General features: G+C 40.5%; 1 protein-coding gene across 1 annotated transcript; it reads right to left on the bottom strand.

Annotated features, from left to right (window-relative positions):
* Positions 1–13,072: 13,072 nt before the first annotated feature.
* On the bottom strand, positions 13,073–17,079 carry LOC148880392 (putative glucuronosyltransferase PGSIP8). Its single transcript, XM_088962274.1, has 5 exons — positions 16,012–17,079; positions 14,769–15,027; positions 14,419–14,620; positions 14,107–14,254; positions 13,073–13,974 (listed from the first exon to the last, which is right to left on the bottom strand). The coding sequence occupies exons 1-5, from the start codon at positions 16,284–16,286 to the stop codon at positions 13,434–13,436; spliced, it is 1,425 nt and encodes a 474-aa protein (XP_088818400.1). The 5' UTR covers positions 16,287–17,079; the 3' UTR covers positions 13,073–13,433.
* Between the last annotated feature and the right edge of the window lie 6,371 nt (positions 17,080–23,450).

Here is a 23,450-nt window from a genome sequence, read left to right as displayed (position 1 = left end):
GGTTTCCTTAGGAGCTATCGGATTGTGTTGATCTTGACCATTGATTCTCGGATATACGAGCTATAATTAGGGGCCAAAGGGCCTATTTTCCTCACCACAAGTCTGCAAATCCACAGTTTTTGAGGTCGCGATCAAGTCTTCCAGTTCGATATCAACCTTTTTTGGGTCTGAGGTCGCCTTCTTTTCTTCAATCTTCCTTTTGGTGAGTCCACCTTCCTTTGTTTTTTCCTTTTGATTTTGTTGTCCTTTCCTTTAATATGTCTAGATTTAGCTTTGATAGTCTTTTAGATGGGAGCAGCGAGTCCACTGGGGCCGATGTGGGTACCTTGGCTCAGACCGTGGATCCTCGTCCTACCGAGGTGGTCACTTTGGGACAAGACGTGGTCCTCAGTCCGCTCGAGGTGAAATCACCTAAGAGAGTGAGAGGCCTTTGGTAACTTGGCTTCCACCTCACACCAAGGTCAACTGCCAGACATATTTGGCCCATCGATAATGACGGAGGATAGGCTCCTAGCCTTAGTAGCCTGGTACAGACTCCCTATCGACCTTGTATATAGCATCCCCTTAGGCAACTTTCCTAGGGATCATGATCACAATGAGATCGTGATATTAGAGGAGTAGCTCGTAGCTGGTCTGCGTCTTCCACTTCACCCTTTTATAATCGAGATCGTTAAATTCTTTAACATTACCATAAACCAGCTACACCTGAACTCTATCCGTAATATCGTAGGGACCATTTCTCTTTTCCATGATTACAATCGTCCCCTTGACCTCGGTGTCTTTTCTTCGATCCTTTCCATTAAGAAAAAATTGTCCAGTGTTTTTCCCAACCACAGGCGAACTTACTACTTGTCACCTCGTCCTGGATACAAGCTGTTGCACGAGCTCCCTAATAAGGTCACAACCTGGAAGAGGGGTTACTTCATGGTTCGCAACACTAAGGGGTGGCCCTTCCTGACTCATTGGAGGGCAGCCATCCAAGACCCTGGCGTTAGATTGGACCTGAAGACAAGGGAGGAGGTCCAATCTTGGGCGGAGCTCGGCCTGAAATTTGAAAACTTCGTGATTGAGGAGAAGCTCGCGCAGGCTGGCCTAAGTCCACCTGGTAGGTCACTATTTGTTGTACTTTTTCTATTCATTTTACTTTGGTATTATATCTGACTAAGCTCGTTTTCATCGCAGCTGCCATGGACGACATCCCTGCTAATGAGTTCTTCGAGAGAATAAAGAAGGGGAAGAAAAAGAAGAGAGCCTCCAAAAAGGCTCGCATCGAGAGTGAAGCAACCACAACTGAGACTGTCATTCCTGAGCCCGAACAATCACCAATTGCCGAGCAGCCTCCCATAATCGATCTGGTCGAGGAGGACTCGGGCAAACCCACCCCACCCTGCATGCCTGAGGAGGCTACGTCTTCAGAGCCCGTCCTAGCAACCGCCACTTCTTTGGGCAACGATGCTCCAGTTCAGAGCATTTTGACTCCAAAGTTTGGCCCTCTCAAGAGCAAGGATGCAGTGTTCACTGAGGAGGTCGCTCGTTGGGCCGATTTGCAAGTTGCTCAGCTCGGGGCCCGAGCGGCCACACACTGTATGGTGGTACATTCTTGAACTTGTCTTTCAAATTGTCTCGTACTTAGATTTTTTGTATACTGATACTCGTTTTCTCTAATTGGCAAGTGAACTCCATCAATGCCTTGGCTTATCAGTCCGAGGTGAACCTGAAGCAGGCTCTCAAAGCCAAGGAGTCTTCCCAAAATACCCACGCCGAACTAAACTTAGCTCGCAAAAAAATCAACCAACTGAAGAACGATGCGCGAGCTAAGAAGGAGCTGCTAACTCTGCTGATGTCAGAGAAGGAGCTTGAGGAGCATGAAATGGAATTGAAAAGGGAGGTCGAGAACCTCTAGGCCCACATGAAGGAATGAACCAAACTACTACTTCAGGCGATGGAGGAGGCAAAGATTAAGGCTGTTGAGGAGTACAAGTCCTTAGTGGAGCTTCGGAAAAGGCTGGTCGAGGCAGGGACAGCAGGTTACCACAAGGGGTTCAAACTCAGCCAGTGGTTGACCCGGTGTGAATTTCCCCATCTCGACCTCAACGCCATAACCACGTCGAAGATCACCTAGGAGATGGCCGTCAAAGCTACCAAAGATCCCGACTCCAAAGCGGAGAGTGATGACGACCTACTTGACGAGGAAGAGGAGACCGGTGTTGGCGAGGACCGTATGGAGACAGATTCTCCTACCGAAGCCTCCAATAAGGATGAAGAGCCCCGAACTGATTGAAGCCTCTTTTCTTGGACCCCCCCCCCTCTTTTTGTAATGCTCAATGTTTCGAGCCTCTAAGCTCGGTCAATTGTAATCTTTCTCTTTTTTTTTTTGTACTTGATGTTCTATATCAATGAAATACAAGTGTTTTGCAATCTTTGTGTGCAAATTTTTCTAAGTGCAGATTACTCCCGAGCTGGCGAACTAAACCAAATAAGAGTGAACTTTTTCTAAGTATAGGTTACTCCCGAGCTATTGTGCTCGACACTAGTAGGAATTATCTAATTGCCATTGTATGCCAGGGCGAACGGACATTGTAAGGTAAATACCTGATCTGTCTATGCCTGGGTCACTCATTTGCCTAAGTGTTAGTTATCCCAAAGTGTTGAGCTAATGAGCTTGACTCCAGGTGGGATTAACCTTACGTTGTTGTACACCGAGGTGAATTAGACACCGTAGGGTTTGTACCCGAGCTGCCTATGCCTCATAGGTGACTAAGACTTGTTTGCCTATGCCGAAGAGGAAACTAAGACTTGGCTACCTATGCCAGAGAGTCGACTAGGACTTGTTTGCCTATGCCGAAGAGGCGGCTAGGACTTGTCTGCCTATGCCGGAGAGGCGATTAAGGCCACTTGGCGAAGTACATACTCAGCTTCTGAGGGTCGCAAGCAGCACAGGTAAGGGAGTGTGAAGGATCTTCTATATAGTTGTCCGTCTATGAGGACGTACTTAGCTTACTGGCGCTCTACCCTTCAGGCCACGTTGCGTTCTGCAGGTAGGGTCCCGTAGAGCAGATAACTCACGAGTGGGTCGATCCAGCTCAGTTTTAGTTGTAATCCAGGAATGACCTCTTTTGCCCCTCTGAGAATGCTGGGCCGAGGTAAGTCCTCTATATACACAGTTCGCAAGGTGTTGTTGCTCATGTTAGCTAGTCGTGACAAGGTGTCAGCCTCTGCGTTCTCAGACCTCAAAGTTTGTTTGATAAAGCAAGAGACGAAGCTACGCAGGATCTCTTTGACTTTGGCCAACTAAGCTTCCATAGTGGGGTCATGGACTTTGTACTCACCAATGACTTGGTTAACCACTAGTTGTGAGTCACTACATACAATGAGGTGCTTCGCTTTCATTTCCCTTGCTAAGGTTAACGCGACGACCAACGCTTCATATTCTGCCTTGTTGTTCAATGCCTCAAATCTAAATCAGAGAGCATATTCCAGCTTCACCTCACTTGGGCCATACAATATCAATCCTACACCGCTTCCCTACTGGTTGGACGAGCCGTCGATGTGGAGGATCCAGGGCTCCTCGTCTCTGACTGGGACTGGCGCCACACTGGTTGATGCTCTCGTCGTGTGAGCGAGCCCAGCCAACTCGGGGTCACTATGCTAAACGTGCACTCTACTACAAAATCGGCCAAGACTTGGGCTTTAATTGCGATCTGAGGCTCATACCGGATATCGTATTCGCTCAGCTCAATGGACCACTTCGTTAATCTTCCAGATACCTCGGGCTTGAGTAGAATCTACCTTAGGGGTTTGTTAGTGAGAAAAACAATGGTGTGGGCCTGAAAGTACGGGCAAAGTTTTCGGGCTGCTATAATCAATGTGTATGCTAGTTTCTCGATCTCCGGATATCTAGTTTCTGCATCCTACAATATTTTACTAACATAGTAGATGGGTCGTTGAACCTGGTCTATTTCTTTGATCAGTACCAAACTAACCACTTCATTGTTCACAGAGAAGTATAGCTTTAACACGTCCCCTTCTTCGGGTCGAGTTAAAACTAGAGCGGTACCTAAGTATCTTTTCAGCTCGTCAAAAGCGAGCTGGAATTTTGCAGTCCATTTGAAGTCCTTACTCTTTTTTATAGCTTTAAAAAAGGGTAAGCATCGGTTTGCCGATTTGGACATGAAGCGGGTCAGGGCGGCTATCCGGCCAGTCAGCCTCTGAACCTCTTTTATTTTCCGAGGTGGTCTCATATCTAGAATGACTTTTATTTTGTCTAGGTTGGCCTTAATGCCACGTCAGTTGACTATGTTGCCTAGAAATTTACCCGAAGTGACTCCAAAGACACACTTATTTGGATTTAACTTCATGTTATACCTTTGTAAAATTTGAAAAACAACTTTTAAATCATTCAACCGAAATTTTGAAAATTGGGTCTTCACGACCATGTCATCAACATAGCGTTCTACTTTATTGCCGATTAATGGCTCTAAAATCTTATTTACAAGGCATTGGAAAGTTGTCCCAGCATTTTTCAATCCGAAGGGCATGACCTTGTAACAATATAACTCAAGCTCAGTTATGAAAGTGGTCTTCTTTTCGTCAGTAGGATTCATCCTAATCTGATTGTAACCGGAATAGGCATCCAGGAAGCTCAGCAACTCATGCCCTAAGGTCGCGTCCACTAGAGGTCGATCTTGGATAGCGGGAAGCAATCTTACGGACAGACTCTATTCAGGTCGGTGTAGTCGACGCACATGCACCACCTGCCATTGGCTTTTTTCATCGGAACTGGGTTAGCCACCCAGCTCGAGTAATGGACTTCCCTGATGAAGTCTACCGTAAGGAGCTTCCCAACCTCTTCATCGACTACCCTCCAACGTTCCGGGGCAAAGTTGCGTTTCTTCTGCCTTACTGGCCTGACTAAAGGGTCGGTATTAAGCTTGTGAGTTATGATTTTTGGATCAATTCCAGGCATCTCTATCGTAGACCAAGCAAAAAATTCAATTTTTCAAATAAGAAACTTACTAGCTATGATCGAAGTGGTTCACTGATCGAGGCATCAATCTGGAGAGTCTTAGCTAGTTCAGCGGCAGAGACTGGTATGTGGACCGTCTCCTCTTTCAGGGCAGCTCGTTCATTGGTATACTCCATTGGTCGCTTGAGCTCAACATCCTCTACTAGCTTTGCTTTTCCTTTTAGGGCATCCGTAATCAGTTGGCAACTTCATCGCTAAATAGTTAGTGGATACTATCGCACGTAGAACATGCGTGATGGGCCAACCTACTATGGCATTGTAGGGGAGGGAGTCGCAACTACCAGGAACGCATGCTCAAATCGCATTATGTTTGGCCACGTGCCGACTTCCACGGGGATTGTGATTTGATCAAGAGGTCTGACCTCCTCGCTGTTGAACCCTACCAAAGGAGTATATGCCAGTTTTAAGTTGCTCTGCCTTAACTATAGTTTGTCAAAGGTCTCCTTGAAGAGTATATCTGTTGAGTTGCCTAAGTCTACCAAGATGCGTTTTACCTCGAAATCATTAATCCTTAGCTTCACCACTAAGGCATCATTGTGAGGGTACTGGATCATGCGTGCATCATCGCGGAGATTCTTGTAATTCTCTGGGCTGTGTCCATGATCTCGGTGGAAATGGCAGTAAACATTCGGGTTTCTTGTTGTCGGGTCTCCCCTTAGCCTAGGAGGAGTCCTTAATAGCCATTAAGATCTCTCCACGCATAGCATTCAAAGGCATGTAGCTCATTCTCTCCACAGGTAGGGTCCTGGAGCGCCGACTTGGCTTGCAGGTGCGCGAGGGAGACTGGCTTCTTGACTTTCTTCTTCCCCTGCTCGGGGTTGATCTCCTCGGTACCGATGAACTGATCTACTAATTTGAGAAATTCAGTGATGTCCTTTGGTTTGTTAGCTACCACATGCCACTCAAACTCTTTATGGGTGATTCCTTTCTTTGCTACAGTGAGTCATACCGCCGGGTTGAGGTCTGGTATCTGCAAGCAAGTATCGTTGAAGCACTTTATATAGCTTTTGATTGATTCTCCTTTCCTCTGAACCATGGTCAAAAGGATTTCCTACGATTTTGGACACTTTTACTGGTAATGAAGTGCATAGTAAACAGGTCGACGAATTGGGACCAGCATTTGATGGAGCCCGGCACAAGGTTCCGATACCAAGTTCGGACTACCCCCTTAAACGTAGTGGAGAAGGCCACACACATGCAGGACCCATCAGCCCCAGCTAGGTGCATCTAAGACTGGAAAGAGTCAACATGGTCGTTGGGGTCAAACAACCCGTCATACTTGTCTAACGGGGGCATCTTAAAATCTTTTGGCATTGGAGTTGCCAAGAGCTCGAGAGACAGAGGGGATGACCGGCAAAGTAGTGGAGGTGCAGTCTTTGTAGCAACTAAGATCACTTCTTCCTTTCCTTTGGCTTGCTCTTCTTGCTGGCTTGGCTTCGTCGATGGACTATCTCTGGCCTAGGGGCGGCATGTCTTACGACGTCGCTGTTGCTATTTCTTCACTGGCTCAGCATTGGTACTGTTGACCTCAGCCCAGTCTAGTATTTCGGCATTATCACGAGGTAGATCCTAGTTCCTTCTCGTTGGACTCTCTTGGTTGTGGGGCTCGAACTAGCTATCGCGAGGGACGGAGAGGTCTTGTCTCAAGTTCACACCTCGAACTCCGAACTGGTTATTATCTGCTCGTGAGCCATCATTTTTCTACTGGGAGAACCGAGGTGGATTGGTCCTATTGGGATGACTATCCGAACCTATTTATGAGATTTCCTTGCGAGATTGGAGGAGTGTGCTAACCATCTCTCCTCCCACAGGGCGAAACCTGACCACTGAGAGGAACCGGTAATTGCGAGGTCTCTTCACCCCGATGGGGAGATCGGACGATGTTCTAGTTGGTTCCAGGCTGATTTGAGTTCTGGCCCTAACGGGCCCATTTCTGGGGTGGAACCGGCTGCTAGTTCGGTTGTAGTGGAGGAAACTGGTGCTGATACTACTGATACTACTGGAACTGTTGGACCTGCTGCATCTGGATCTGAATTGCCAGGACGCACTGAATGAGGTCATGGAACTGGGAATGCCCGATTCCGGGGGAACCACAGATGGCTCAAAGAAAGTCGTACCTACCACTAGGGGAAGTGGGACGCTCACTTGCGTGGTGCTCTATGGTACGGACAGTGACGGGACTCCGGACACTGTGAGTGGAATAGTAAACTGGCCGATGCATACCGTAGGACCTTGGGGGAAGGTTGATTGTTGAGCTTGCCCCCCGGCGACGTTCATCCCGATACTTTTTTCGGTGTAGCTAGAAGATGCCACTGAGGTTGAGATTGAGTTTGAAACTGTAAATAGATAGGGAAAACGTTTCAATCATTCCCACAGATGGCGCCAATTGATGTTGCGCGGTCTGGCTACTCCTAGATGGAAGGCGATCCGAACTCCAAATGGGCGATGAGCTGGACCAATCTACAAAACAGTGGATCAGAGAACCCGGGGTAACCCAGCAAGGTCACTTTGATGCTTAAGTCAGTACTTATGCTGTGAATGCGAGTTGAATGCCTGAGAGCCTAAGTGCTAGTGAGTAGAAATAATCATGCATACCTTTGCCTTGAGGTTTCATGTCTTTATATATTGGAGTAGTCGTGGGCCTTACGAAAGATCTTTGAGATCTCCGGGCTATGTCAATAAGGTTTGTTCTGTTTTTGAAGGAGAGCAGTATGTTGATAAGGTTTATCGTTTTACCTCCGATTCAGGCGGAACTAGGACGATTGTTATCATGATCCCGAGAAATTTGGGGCCCGTTTGGGAGGCCTTTGGAGTCGATCATGTGACATTTCGACTCTCTAGCACCGAACTGCCACTTCAATTCTTTAGTCCCGAACTGGATTGGGTGTCGAGGTGCCTCTACACCGAGGTGGTTTTTGGGGCTGAGGTCATGCCAAATCACCCTTCATCAAGTACTGTTACATTATTACAACAATTACAACGGTTTAGAACTGGGAGTTAGTGTTCTGAACTTCTGATTCAATAAGAGTTATCTTGCACGAGGGAGAGCTTCTTGCGAATGTAAACAGTGGATTGGTGTCAAATGGAATATGGCATCACAAAATAGAGTCAGGATCTCCTGCCCACACAAATTCTGTTTACGTCTACCCACATAACATTGCAGCCACACATAGAGAACATCTCTTCCTCCTATATAGTATTATGCAGGGAAAGATGTTCCCAATTCACAGGAATAGTGTATTGTTGCTAGACGTGGACAGAAGATCTAGAGTCCACAAAATAGGTCTGAATGTCAAAGGAGATTTCAATCTTATGTCAAAATGCTTCGACCTCATGCCTGTCATGTGATGGGAGTCTCATTAATCATTAATCATTCTCTCTTCAAATTGGTGGTTTCAAAGCTTTAAGGTCCAGCGCAAATAAAATTGGGAGAATGACTATCAGGGGATGCATCATACCGTGAATTGATGCCAAATTTATGGGAAGTATGCGGTTTATAGGGGAGCTACTAGTAAAATATGGGGGCCTGTCATTCAGAATTCTGCATTGGGTTGCGCAGTACTTAACCCAATAAAATTAGTAGAAGAGACGTGCATCCTAAATTGCATTGGGTACATCTCCCGTAGTTGTTATTGGGAGATATTCCCAATACAAGATTGGGATGTGATGTGTTATAAGATACCCGTGGGGTGTGCTCTTTTGGATTCAGATGCGAATTTTTCACATTAGACCCCACATGCGCATCTCACCATATATTTGAAACATCTGAGATGTTTGTGGGGTGTAGATGCAAATTTTATTGTAACTTGATTCAAATGGGCATACCTAATAACCAATTTATTTGGAAAAATAACAGGGAACATTACATATAACCACCCTATACTTATGTAGAATTCACATTGGACCCTCCACAGTACATCCCAATGGGAACATCTCCCAATAATAAGTACAGTTCCCAATGTGATCTCACCTTGCGGGTAGTAACGCTAATTAGCTCCTTGAGACTATTCCAATACTTTGCCCTCTCACTAATATTTCATCAATTAACCTTAAGAAGAAAAAAAAAATCCAATTTGGCTGTTGTATGCTTGTTAGGCATTGCCCTATCCATTTTGTCACGTCAAGAAAGAGCATGTTTTGTCCTCTTTGAACCAGTCTCTCAAATCTTCCTTGATTCAGATCATTCTCCTCTAATCCTACAGCTTAGGCTTAGTAACCCAAAGATAGAGCTGGGGCCCAAGCCTTTCAAGTTAAAAACTGTGTTTGGATTCGAGGTTAGGTGAGGTGGTTCAAAGAACGTGGACTATTGAAACCAATGATTTGGGATCCACTCAAGAAAAGAAATAAGTTAGTACAGAAATTAAGAGATTGGTACATCAATCATATTGGTGATATTAATGAGAAGAAAGCTGAAACCATGACTGGACTAGAAGGTATCCAAAATCAACTGCCCCTGCACCCAATGCTAGGGAGTCGGCCAACCTGGAAGGTACTCTCCAAAAGTCACTACATTCAATTCTTGCATGTGACAGACATTTTGACCACAAAAAAAAAATTATATATATATATATATATATTCTTATACTGTCACAATGATTTTGGAGGAACAGAAACAAAATAAAGGGAATTAAAGATGATAGGGGTGAATGGGCAAGAGATCAAGAGGAAGTGGTTATTGCAAATTGGTTTTGTAAAAATTTCGAGGACAGATTTAGATCGAAAGGCTCCATTTGAAAAGAGTACAAATAGAAATATATAGAGCGTAAAACCTTTATTTTGTATTAATTTATATGTATTTGTATTCCTTTGAAACTGTACAAAAGGTACAAAAATATAAATGAGTTTGTAAGAGATCTGCCTCAAAGGGTTACAAAGGATCAAAAGAAGATCATCACCAGAGATATCAGTGATGAAAAAAAAATCGTTATGCTTTCATGCGATGCAATACTTTAAGCCTCCCGGTTGCAGTGGCTTCAATTCTCTATTTTTCAAAAGAAAAAGAAAAGCCAATTATTGGTTATATGGTCAATGGTGCGGTCAAAGCTTTTTTTTACTTTGGAAAAATGAATAAGGCATTAATATAACTTTCATAACCTTAATTCTCAAATCAAATCATCTAAAACAAATAATAATTATAGACCAATCAGTTTGTGTAATGTTATTTACAAGATTATTTCAAATTTTTGGTCATATAAAACCTATTTTTTATGACATTATTTTATACTTGAGTATTTTTATTCTTAACAACAAATGGGACATGAAATTATTTGTTTCGTGAAAAAAAAAATTAAAAAAAGATATTATAGCCTATAAGATAGACACGGAAAAAGCCTATGATAGATTAAAATGAGGCTTGATTCAAAAAATTTTGGAGAATTTTGAGTTCCACTAAAAGTGGATATCATGGATAATGAAATGCATCAAGGCTGTTTCTTTTCAAATCTTAAATAATGGATCTCCATCAAAGGAAGTTGTTCCTTCCAAACATGGTTTTTAAAACCGACCCAGTGACCGAACTGGTTAGGGGTCCAATTACCGGGTCAAACGGTCTGACTGTTCGAACTGAACGCTCGACCCATTCTGACAAAAAATAAAAAATAAAAAATAAAAATAAATAAATAACGGTCAAAATTATTCGAATGGTTCAAACAATTAACCACTTGATTCAGTTGTTCGCTGACTAAAATCAATGATTTTGAGGGGAAATCCGGTTTTTGGAGAAAATGGAACCAATCACCTGACCAATTCCCGGTTTTTCCAGTCTAACTGTCCAATCCAATTCCGTTTTGAAAACCATGCTTCCAAATGGATCAAACAAGGAGACCCACTGTCCCATATTTCTGTTTTATAATGAAACTTTGGGAAGGAAGCTTGAAAAGGTATTTTCCATCCCAAAATTCCTTTAGAATGGTAGAGTGAAACATGGAGGGCCCCAATGATCAATGGTAGAATTACTAAAAGCACCTTCGGAAATATCAAAGTCCAAACCAATAAGAAGTTGTCGGACATAAAAGAAACCCTCTTTCTCTAGCTAGGAAACTTATCCTCGTTAATGCTTCATCTAACGTTCTTGGCCAGGTTGTCATGAGAGCTTCAAACTCCCTAACAACGTGATCAATGAAATCAATAGAACTCAGCGAGATTTCTTGAGGGGAAATAGGGGTGGGAAGAAACGGATGCACCTTATGAATTCAAAGCAATAATGTACTTCGGAAAACTTGGGGGATTGGTGTTATGAATATCCATATGGTGAATGATACCAATCTAGTAAAATTGGGTTGGAAATTTTTACAAGAAAACCTGTGGTTACTGAAAAGTACCTAAAAGAAGAAAAACTATTAGGAAGCTGAAGTGAGAAAAAGTAGATATTGGGCTTTGGAGAAGTATATTATAATCAAGGGAGCTTCTTTTGAAAGGGTAATAATTGATTGGATGATTGGCAATGGCAGATCAGTGAAATTCTGAACTGATACTTGGGCTGATGATGCTCGTTTGAAAATTATGTTAATTGAAACTACGTTGAGAACGAAAATCTGTTGGCAAGTGATCTCATTCATCCAGATAGGAAAATGTGGAGGGAAAGTCAAATAAGGAAGAATTGGTTCCTGATCAAAAGATAAAAGCGATCATTCTAGAAATGTCATTATCTATAGAGAATAGAGCAAACCATCGAGAGCGGGAGGGGGGAGGTTTATTATGTTCTCTGAATTTTTCTTGTTTTTCCTTCTTAAATAATCAATAAACTACTAACGTCAAAGAAAATGCTCAGAAATAGAGGCGTTAATATTGATGGAGGAGATGAGGATTTTAATGATTATGATTATGCTACAGGTTAAATGAGAAGTTGATAAGTATTTTGACAACTGTAAAGTGGATTTTAATTATTTCAAGAGTAGGCTGAAAGCATGGTTTTCAAACCGGACTGGAACGGATGGTTGGATTGGAAAAACAGGGAACCGGTCGGGTGATCAGTTTTGTTTTCTATCAAAACTGGATTTTTGCCAAAAAAATGTTGATTTAATCATTAAATCATTGACTCGAGTGGTTGAATCATTTAACAGTTTTGACCATTTTTAAAATTTTTTATTAAAACGGGCCGACTGTTTGACCTAAGAACAAAACCCCTAACCAGTTCATTATCCAGGTCAATTTTAAAAACCTTGACTGTTCAAAAGATAAATGTCAAAAAAAAATTAAGTGCTCATTAAACGTACTTACAAGTTAAGTAAGCACTTAATAGCTTTAAATCCAGGTATACGATAAGGACTTTTAGTTACTGGCTTCGTGAGAAAGAATTCCATTGAAATTTAACTTGACGGTCAACCAAAATGCACCGTTATCTTGTGGTACTTGTGGAAAATTGGGAATGACAATTGCTAAGACGGAAAAATGTGGAATCCCAATTTCTAGAACAAGCAGAACAAGCCTAGAGAGAACTCGTTTAAGATTAATTTTGACACCTGAAAGAAAAATCGTAGGTGATCAGTTGCTTGTATTGGTGGACTTAAAAAGATTATTGTATTGGTGAGACGTCTATCATCCTAGCTGAAGCCTGGGCTGCTTGGAAAGCCTATAACTTGATGCTGAATTTGTAACACTGCTTCGTCATCATCATTCCCAGTTAGCTATTCAACAATTGTCTCTTGATAGGTTGATCCGCAGGTTGAAGAACATCAACAAATGTGTCAGATCATGAAAGAGAATTAAGAGCATGGAGTACTATAGGCATATTTTTTCATGAAGCAAATCAATATGCAGATTTAGTTGGCAAACGAAGATCATCTTGGTAATATCCTTCAAATTTACCTAATTGGGATAATCATTCTTTCCAAATTCGTAATATCCTTTATGCATCATGGACACCATACATATACACGATCCGTTCTCTTGTACAATCAGTGGCAATGGGGCTGCCCATTTCTTCTTGTGAATGGCCATTGATGTTTATTGGTAAAGTGTACATGGTGAGCCCAAGTATTATTTTGAAGGTTGAGTGTGGGTGTGGCAGGTTAGGATTTTACAGGATTAGTACACGTCTAATCTGGATTTATTTGTAATGAATTAAGATGTTTATATTCGCAGAATGGATCACGAAATGTTGTTGTACTTCTTACAAAGTCCAGAATGTCTAAACAAAAATGCCCCTCCAAACGTTGATTCATTCTCAGCTTAGGCTTCTAAAATGGTATCTATTAGTTCCAGTTTCCCTTGGGACAAGGAAAAAAGATGTAGTATCCCTTCCACACACTGTGGGGTCCTCTGCATCCGTTTGATAGTTCTGTGGAAGGAAGAACCAAACATATATTGGAAGCACGCATGCAAAGGAAGACCATGAGAACTGAGTTGGATTAACCTTATCTCATCTTTTCCTTTTCTGTTATTAGGAATGGCGAGTCCATTTCGTGCTTCAGTACAACTTGTTGAACTCAGAAGGCTGTGGAGATTCTCCCAATCTTGGCAAGAAGGCTTCCCTCTCAAGTGAGACCTGCAAACACGCCATTACTTTCACCAGTGATCCCCATGCAATTGGGGCACAACAAAACGCGTAAGCAAATACTGCAAGAGCTCGCACAACCCCATCCGAGTACCAAGGGAATGCCATGACCACGAGGGAACCAATGATCCCTAACCATGGAGTCAGGACAGCAAAAGCAGGCAGTAGAAAAGCATTAATTGCAATGGAAGCAAGTGCTGCTGATCCGAGAAGGTAAAGGGTCCAGCCTATGACAGGATGCAGTGTCCGAGGTATGATGAAGAAAGGGACTACATAGGCAGCTAGAATGGACCAGGTGACAGTCATCTTGAGCCCTGTTTGTAAAATGGAGATGCTCTTGTCTGGACGCCTGTAGCACATCTTGGATATACTGGGCCGCGCTAACCGCGTCAATGCTATCACTGTTAGGTATATTGCCAATTGTATGAAAACCACAGGCATCTCTGCACCGTACCTGTTTAAAAATGATGACCCCCAACAAAATGAAACAAGTCCAAGCAGATAGTTACAATATGCCTAAGCTTATAATGCTTATTGTTTGCTTAATCAAAGATCAATAAAGCATGCTAATGTTGTCGTCACATACCCTAGAGTTTGTCGACGTTTCTCATGCCAAGAAAGGCCCAGCGGCAGGACTGGCCATGACCACCAGTACCATGGCTTCAACCATGGTGCGCTTGGGAATGTGATCACGCTATTAGGCCCACAAGGTATGCTCCATCGAAGCTTCAGATCTGCCAAAAATATATATGGTTATTATCTCTGCCTTAGCATTTAAAAAAAAAAAAAAAGACCCAATTCCAAATTCCGATGATCGTATAAATACAATATAGGGTTGAGCAACTAGCCATGTGCATCACATAAATATGAATCACTTTAAGCAAGTAAAATTACTTACAGTAATATGAAGCATCCATCTGGTAGCCCAAAGGAAGTCTGTAGGTATCCTCAAGCCTGGTACCGTTAAGAGGTGGATGGAACATTGGGCGGTCTAGCAAGTCAGGGAAGTAGCTACCGAGAAACCCCTGGTCTGCGCCATCCGGGTTTTCACGTCCGATTGCCAACTCGTGAAGCATGTTCTTGAACACCTCTGCTGATGGCTGCGGTGATAATTCATCATCAGTTTACTCGGAATTTGAATTGATAATGTTTCATAAACTACTTCGAGGTACAGCTCTGTAGAACTGAATAGAATTCTCCTTTTTTTTTTTTTTTTTGAAGGGGATGGGGAGGGGGAGTTGAGGATACCTGCAAGACAAAGAGACCAGTGTGGAAAATGCAGGGGTTGATGAAAACAGCACAGAATTGTCCACACTGAAACAGCTCGTCAGTCTTTTGGAGAAAGAGATTGTCAGAGTCAAGCATAACTACGCGATCATATTGCACCAGACTCCATACGTAGAGCTTGTTCATCGTGAGCTTAAACCTGCTGTCGAAGTTGTTCTGTTTTTCATATGGGTTATTCAGATTCTCCACCCTCAAAACCTTCGCTCCATCCTCCTGCTCTCTGCAGAAGAAAGCAAAATTAGTCATCAAAACAGCTTCATCTGATCACTGATTCAGGACGCCCATTGAATCACAGAACGGCAGCTTCCCAGGAAAAAAAAAAAAAAAAAAAAAACTAATTCACAGGACAACAGATGATGCCCCAAATTTTTGGACGAAAACACATAATTGCGAGGTTGCTTCTGAAAAAAAGAGTTTTGTCATCTTCAATATAAGAAAAGAAAACGTTCTGTTTCATATCGTCTTCAAATAAAGAGCACAAGAAAACCCGAAAGGGGTGTTGGTTGTTTCTTCTCCTATTCATTCGTCTATGTGACCATGATCACGCAACGAATTCAAGGAAAGCCCCTCCGTGTTCTATACCAATAAGATTCAAAGTCAAGGTTGATTGACTAAACATGCCTCCCTGTCCATGAACGATCATGTACAAATATCAAGATTCTTCTTGAAAATAATCCACTCCATAATCGGAAAGAAAATTAAGGAGCATTCGTCATCGTCGAATGATATTTCAGAGCGGAAGGCGCTGTTGCCTGTAGAGCAGCACCTCGCCAATCGCCATAGCTTTTAGCTTTAAATTTAATACAAATAAACAGCAACTAAATGAATTAATAAAAATAAATTTACTTAAGCTCTGATTGACAGCAAAAATCTGAGATGCACATGCATCGACAGCTCGTAATCAGAGCAGTAGGTAAATAACGTCAACCGTCTGATCAATAGCTTAGCTGATATCCGGAGATTCGTGAAGTCGTGCTCCATACTGGTGGAATTGTTTTTATTCCCGCTGCACTGGGATCCAAGTTCATCAAATCCAACGGCTCCCAGTGTTTTGGTTTTGCCGTTTTGATTTCGGTGTTATAGCCGGAATGCTCACCAATAAACACTTCTCCGGCATAAGGTTCCAAATGACCGGAAAAATCTCCGGTCTATTTTAGCAAAATCTGGAAAGAAAGGGAAAGCGAGAGGGATTTTTGCGACTTACAGAGTTCGAACCCATCGTTCCGGAACGTCGATGGAGGCAATGACGACGAGATCGGCGTCGACTCTGAGCTTCGCTAGAGATCTGAGCATCACACGTGTGGCAACGTAGAACTCGTAGTCTCTCGGCGTTCCCATATACATCATAGCCGCGTAAGCATTCCTGTGCGTCCTCACTCTATCGCCAACCACACCTTGAGTCGCCGTCGCTGCTAGAAAAGCTGTTAGGAGCAGCAATATCTTAGAAAAACCTAACCTCCTAGTCTCTGAGTGCTCCATTCCTCTGCTTCACTCAGTTCTCACATAAGACGAAACATGAAAGTCGAAACAAAGAATCCTTCAAACAATTAAGAGAAATAGAATCCAATCCAATGGCAGTAGCCTCCAGAAATTTTTGACCTTCTCTTGTTCTCTAATGGCCTCAATCACTAGCAGCACGTCGCAAGCATCATACATCGGAGAGTTTCAAAGGCTACAGATAAAACTACAGAGAATATAATGGCCGGCAGAGCTTCGCCGGGTAAGTACCCGGTGAGTATGCCGAAACAATATTTTCCATCCGTTCTTTGGACAGAAAAAGGCAGAGAGCGGAGGAAGAGAGAGAGAGAGAAGGCGCGTGTTTTTGTCTTTAGGAGAAGGGACAGAGCAGAGCCCTAAAATAGAGGGACGGACAGAAAAAGTCACTATTTTATTTTATTTTTCAGTCTATATCTATCTATCTAAATCTAAATTCTAATTTTTAAAGTAGAAGAAAGATATTCAGAAAAAAAAAAAAAAAGGAAAGTTTGATACTAAGGTTAACGCGGGCCCAATTAATTGGCCCATTGGCCATTACAACGTGAGCGTGTTTTAATATTGAGATTATGCCACGTGGCGCGTAAATGATGGCAGATGAAAAGGACTCAAATGTCATTGAGACGGAGTATCGCCTATATCCGGTACACCGTATTCCAAATTTCCAATTCCAACCATGATGATGCCGGTAGAGTAGACAAAGGAGTGAAGAGGCATCTCCCAGTCCCAGTCCCAGTCCCAATTCCCTCGTGGGCCGTGGCACACTGCACAGTGGCCTGGTGGAGATGAGGCCCATTCTTCTTTTTTAATAGTAAAATATTGTTTGGAGCCGTTACCACTTACCAACCTATGTCCTATACAGCTATACTCCTATTCATGCCTCTCTTAAGTTTTGACAGCCAAACACAACTACAGGCCTCATCAAGTCATCAGTCATCACTTATCAGGTCAGGTTCAGGAAGCCGCATTTGGCTTTACGGAAAACGTTCACAAAAGTGGAACCACCACAACACGCTTTCTGTGTTTTTTTTTACGCGTATTCGTTTTCGTTTCGATAGGTGGTTTTACTTTTTTAAGAAGCAGTTTCGCTTTTTGCTTTCTCATTTTTGAAATGAATCCCATATCTTTGATCCATTTTAATGATCCAAATCGAGTCAAATAGAATCTTATTAGACGGGTTCGGATTCGGTTGATATCATTAATAATTTCTTGAACCAATGTCCCTTTAGTAAGCATACAACATCTCAAATTCCTTAATGGATGGATACATGGGTTCGGATTGGGATGTATCCATGTTCGATCCAGTTATAAAACGGGATCAGCTTTATCCGAATTTGGATTATCAAATACCTTTTGCAGACGACGGGCCCGTTCGGGAGGATTTCTGTGTTGATTGAATTGCGTTGACTGAATTGTTTAGGAGAAGCTAGTAGCTTCACCCTTCCACGCTTATTTTTAGCTTTACCCTCCGCAGTAAAGGCACCAAATATTAGCATTTTATATGTTTTTAGTGATTAGAAACGGTTTCGTACCTATCTACACGTCTCTCAATTTTCTTTTACAGGAATGGAGGACCATTGGACCATGCATTCATTAGTTAGCAGTTAGGACGTTAATGGGTTACAATTATAGATTGTGGATTTTGGATAGAATAGAATCAAAACTATTTTGTGCATGATAGGTCCCATCCCATCCTTCAAGAATGGGGCATCGAGTAATCGTGAAAACCTTACCCAAGCCCGAGGGTATTTGGATTTCTTTGGAACATCGGCATGATTTTAAACCACAAACCAACTAACTTGTACAATTTGAGGAAAGAACACGCTATCTGTTCACATCAAAGTTGTAAACTCTTTCACGGCCCATTTAGCTCTCTTTCGGCAAGTTGATTGATCTTGGATTCTTATAAGAGGAGATTCGGAAGTTATATCTGCCCCACAGAATGCATCTTAAAAACGCTTTACAGCACATCCCAATCATGTATTGGGAATATTTTCCAATAATAAGTATGAGAGATGTTTTTAATGCATGTTGAGATGTGTATATTAAATTTATCCGACCGATTTATTCAGATAAATGCATTTACCAAGATATGTATTTTTCAGGAAAGATTTACCGGGATAAGTGCATTTATCCATATTCTTTTATTTTTCATATAAATAAGACTGATAATTTTAACCATAAAATTTCAATATTAAAAATGACATTTTTGTATCATTCAAGCACCCATAACTTCCCCTCAAGCGGAAAAGTTATTTATCCACCTAAGAAATAATTCAAAAAAAGAACATCTATAAATACAAATTCTCAACTCTCGCTCGTACTCATTCAACACAGATGATTGATGAGCAAAGCATACACAAGATTTGTCAAGAACCACAGGACCACTACGGCCGTCTGGTAACTTAATTAATTATTGGTAAAGCTGTAATTTGAGCGGGCTTGAATTGAGCATTTTCCAAAATTTGAATAGATGATCCCTACTTCCTCTCCTCTGAAGAGAATTTAATTCAAAAAGAATAAGAAAAACTTATCACTGTCATAAGGTAATATAGAAATGGTTAAACATTTTACGACCAAATAAGCTCGAAAAATGGGCCGTTGGGCCACAAAACAACTAAACAAAGACCATGGCCCATGGGAATTAATTTACGATTATAAAGTAATATAGAAATGGTTGTTTTCAACTGAACAAACGTGGCCTAGACGTGGAAGATTGATTCTCTTCTCCACAAGTCTCTCTTACTCGGTTCATCGATCAATTATTAAAGGTGAGAAATAAGGCATATGCTATGTACCTTATTTGATTCCACGGTCAGGAATTTACAAGTAGAGAGAGAACCGCCATTAACGAGGTGCAGGGCCTATTGGGGACAGCATGGACATTAGTGTTTCATGTACTATGTACTTCCTTCAATGTAAATTTAAACAGGATCAAATTTTGCACCCCGTTTAGTTTTGCATCCATTTCTTTGTAGTAATGATATACACTCTTATCTCTTACAAAATTTATATTCTTTTTTTTTTCATTGCATTTATTGGTAGTATAAATTTTGCATTCCAAAAATTGATGCAAAATTTACATCCCCTTTCTCTTATCTCAATTTTTTCTTTCTTATATAAAATAGTGATTACATCATCTTTTTTTTTTTCTGCAAAGTCAAGACTACATCATATTGCTTCCAATTTCACTCTAAAACAAATAACCTTCCTATTCCTATCTCTTTATTATAAGGTGGGGACAATATTTTGCCTCCTATTTTACTTCTCAGTCAAAACTGAAGCAAAAGTAAACCAAAATTTAAACTGAGCTTATTTGCACTTTTTTTTTTTTTTTTGCTGTTTACCATAAATCAATAACTTATGTATACAAATAAATGTCACTTTTGCTGTAAAATGCTATTTAATACTTTTGGATCTTTTTATATAAGTTTGTAATTTTAAATTAATTAAAATGTAAACTATTTTAATGGTTTATGTGTTTTCTATAAATTAAAATTTGTGTATGTACATAGCAAGTAACAACTTGCTATGCCAACCAAATAATAATAATAATAATACAATAATATAGTTTGATGATAAAAATAATTATAATATGATAATTGCAAAATGCCAACCAACTAATTAATAAAGTCTCCTGTTTGTTATAACGGAAATCCTGCATGCATCTGAATTGGGGTCGGGGGAGGCACCACACCCCTCTGTATTTGTCGTTGATTCCTTGCTTCTCATCACATTGCCGAATGGTGATTCATCCCAAAACCATGGCTCTGAAACGCACCATGCTAAATATGATGTATTATGAGATGAAGTACACCTTTTTCAACCACAGACCCTAAGAAACTCTTGGTTATTGGGATATATGTATGACATTGTTTCTTTTTTGTTCTGTTATTGTAATTTTATGTGTTGCCATCATTAATATTAGCATTGATTGATTGTATAGTTTTTTATTCTTAATATTTTGTAATTTTGATAATTGTGGCTTCCTCATAAAAGAAAAATGTTTTAGTAAACAACGAGGGCAAAGGTTGAGACTATGCTATTATGACTAGTTCATCTCAGTCCTACAAGTTGAGGGAATGCCCTATTCAACGGAATGCTATAATTAATTTTAAGTTAAACATGAACTGTCGCCTGTTCAAATTCAATTCAAGACGCATCACGCTGGTTCTTATTTCTCATATTTTGCTTTACATTCGTCATGGAAATTAATTAATAACAAAACAGAATCCAATAAATCTGCAAACTGGGAAATACTGAAGGGTTTTTTTCTTTTTTTGTAGGCACTTGTGTTCAATCTTTTTTTTTTTTTATTCATCTTGCCGAGTCAGACCCCTAGACTGTGGCTAGACTCTATTCATCAGATTTCCTCATCCTGCATCCAAATTCATTTCCTCATTCTGTATCCATATCTATTTGAGATGAGCCTAGTTAGTTTATTTTTTAACTTGAGAAAAATAGGAAAACCCATACAACTCGAAGGGAAAGGTATGATTCCAATCCGCTTGAACCAGCTACATCAATTCAAAGGGAAATTCAGAACTACTGAACTGTCTAGATTAGCTGGTTCAATTCGGCTTCTTACGGTTGCCCCATCAGGATGGATTATTGATGGCATTAATAGCTACTTCTTCATTTTCTTTTGGGTAAATTGCTGAAAACTTCGGCTGAAGTTTGGTAATTATAATCATTTCTCATGAATTTTTTGAACTAATTACAAACAGACTCCCTCTGTTAGAAGCTTCCAATAAGAGGTATGAAAATGTCCAAAATACTCATATAGTTACTTTTAACCAAAATATTTATTTTTCAAATTTTTCTTCATATCAATCACTACCCAAGCCTTTCCAATCTATTCTCTGAAATTGATTTATTTTTCAAAATTTTCTTCACATAATTGCAAATTTATAGAGTCAAAACCTTGCATTTTGTATTATTTTGTATGTATTTGCACTGTACATATTTGTATTTGTACTCCTTCCAAACTGAGCCTAAAGTTTGTTTTGTTTTTTTTATAGAAATCAACTTATCATAATCAAGAGTAAATGTAGTACCTCTTATTAGAAGATTTTAACCCAAAGAGTTTACTTTGCAACTATGTCTAAAAGTTTAAGAAAGGTGATTGCAATTACAAAACTTTAGGGGAGGTTTCAGCAACAACCAAAAATTTCAAGGAAATTTTCAGCAATTTACCCTTTTCTTTTTCAATTGTTATCATAAATATTGGACCGTTTTGCATTAATTGGTTGAAGTCTCAAATTTGTTTGAGTTCCAGTTCGAAATCCAATGAAAAATGGGTGAGTGGAATGATTTTCATGAACGGCTTTTTGGCTATGTTTGCTTTGAAGGAAAATGTGAGGAAAAGAAAAAAAAAAAAAAAAAGGAAAGCTAGAAAGATAGAAAAACTTATACAAAGTTGGTAAAATTTTCTCTACTTTTTCCTTCAAATCAAACACCTTGGCTGTAACGGGTGAAAACATAGCTAACAATAAATTCGGCTTCAGTCAGGGCAAAGCCAGTTCGAAAGCCGATCTCGCTTGATTGAAGCCGATCTCGCTAACAGAGAAAATAAGAGCAGAATATAAGAATGAATTCAGTGAACGCATACACCTCATTAAAATATCACTCTGTTAGGTTCACGGGAGGCCTCTACTGGTGGAAGAGCTGTGAGGGGGAGGAAGAGGTAAGCCTTTGAATATGTCTTTTTGTCAAAGCCGAATGTAGCCTGTACGCTTTACATCATTCAGAATGGAGCTTTCAAAGGATCCACACATAACTATGAAAGTTTGGCTTTTTAGCAATAGTTTTATATACGTAAATTAATTTTTTTAATGTCTTAATTTGTTTCTTTACTTGGTAATTTAAGAAGTTTGTGATTACGCGGTGGTGATGCATGCATTTAAGAAATAGAGATTTGGCATCACATAGGATTAGTGACAATACATTGTGGGGTACGTATATCGAGTACATTCCAATCTTACGGCAGAAAAGTGCTCATGAAGAGTCCCTTCGTTGAATCAAAATCCTATGTTAAAGAAAAATCATAGGATCTACTGGATTTCATTTACATCGCTATCACCCTGGGAGAGAACTCTTTCTTGTCACTAGGTGTTTGATACTTATTAGATAATCTGTGTCAGATCAGCATCAAATAAGTATTAATTTTCTCAAATGGATACTGAAATTTTATTTGGTTAAAACCATTTATGAAGAAAATGTCTTCACAGGTTACTTGAAAGCCATTCATAAGGCTATATTTGATTTGAAGGAAAAATAAGGATTTCTTACATTTTCCTTTCTTTTCGTACTTATTCCTTCAAACAAATACAGGATAAGGGAATCCAGATTTCCTATTCGCTTTCTTTACTGCAGATGCAGCACATCTCACAATACAAGATGGTGGCATGTGGCTGCCATTCAAAAGGGGAGTAGAGTGTGGGTAGAGAGTAGTGGACAGGATGGTGTTTTTTTTACTGTTTGCCAAATGTGATATTGTCAGAAAAAATGATAATAAACATTTGGAAAAAATTACCGATTACTATTTTGAGCCCAGTGCCACTTTGGTCTCCAAACTTTAAAATGCGACAATTCAGTATCTAAACTTTTAAAACGTGACAATCCAGTACCTGCCGTTAATCAGATGTTAATATGTGGTTAAGTGGCATTTGAAAATATACAAATGCCCTTCAAGTGTCATTTAATTTTCTTCATCAATCATCTAAACATTGATACAAAATTAATAGTCTCAAACATGGTTTTTAAAACCGACCCAGAGACTGAACCAGCCAGGGGTCCGGTTACCAAGTCGAACAGTCTGATTGACCATTCTGACAAAAAAATAAAAATATTAAAAAAAAATGAAAACTGGTCAAAACCATTCAAATGGTTCGAACGCTTAACTGCCTGGGTCAGCAGTTTGCTGATCAAAATCAATGGTTTCTATGGAAAATCCGGTTTTGGGGGAAACCGAAACCAATCACCTAACCGATTCTTGGTTTTTTTTGTCTAGTTTTGAAAACCATGGTCCCAAATCCTTGCATATTCCATTCAAGAAAGTTGGGGTCAGGTTTGAATAGAAAAGGCAAAGATTTTAGACTGTTAATTTTTTGTCAATGTTTGATTGATTGATAAAGAAAACTAGATGAC

The sequence above is a fragment of the Nelumbo lutea genome, chromosome 1 (genome assembly GCF_056320005.1).
Source record: "Nelumbo lutea isolate HS-2025 chromosome 1, American lotus-T2T, whole genome shotgun sequence".
In the NCBI taxonomy this organism is placed as follows: Eukaryota; Viridiplantae; Streptophyta; class Magnoliopsida; order Proteales; family Nelumbonaceae; genus Nelumbo; species Nelumbo lutea.
Note: the sequence above shows the minus strand (reverse complement) of the source record. Positions and strands in the feature narration are given on the sequence as shown.

What these genes read in the sequence shown, in the direction of transcription:
- LOC148880392 (XM_088962274.1), bottom strand. Translation starts at nt 16,286, where the DNA reads ATGGAGCACTCAGAGACTAGGAGGTTAGGTTTTTCTAAGATATTGCTG. An exon ending in CTGGTCTCTTTGTCTTGCAG is followed by an intron (nt 14,621 to 14,768) that starts GTATCCTCAACT and finishes TTATCACCGCAG; the next exon opens with CCATCAGCAGAGGTGTTCAA. An exon ending in AAACGTCGACAAACTCTAGG is followed by an intron (nt 13,975 to 14,106) that starts GTATGTGACGAC and finishes ATTTTTAAACAG; the next exon opens with GTACGGTGCAGAGATGCCTG.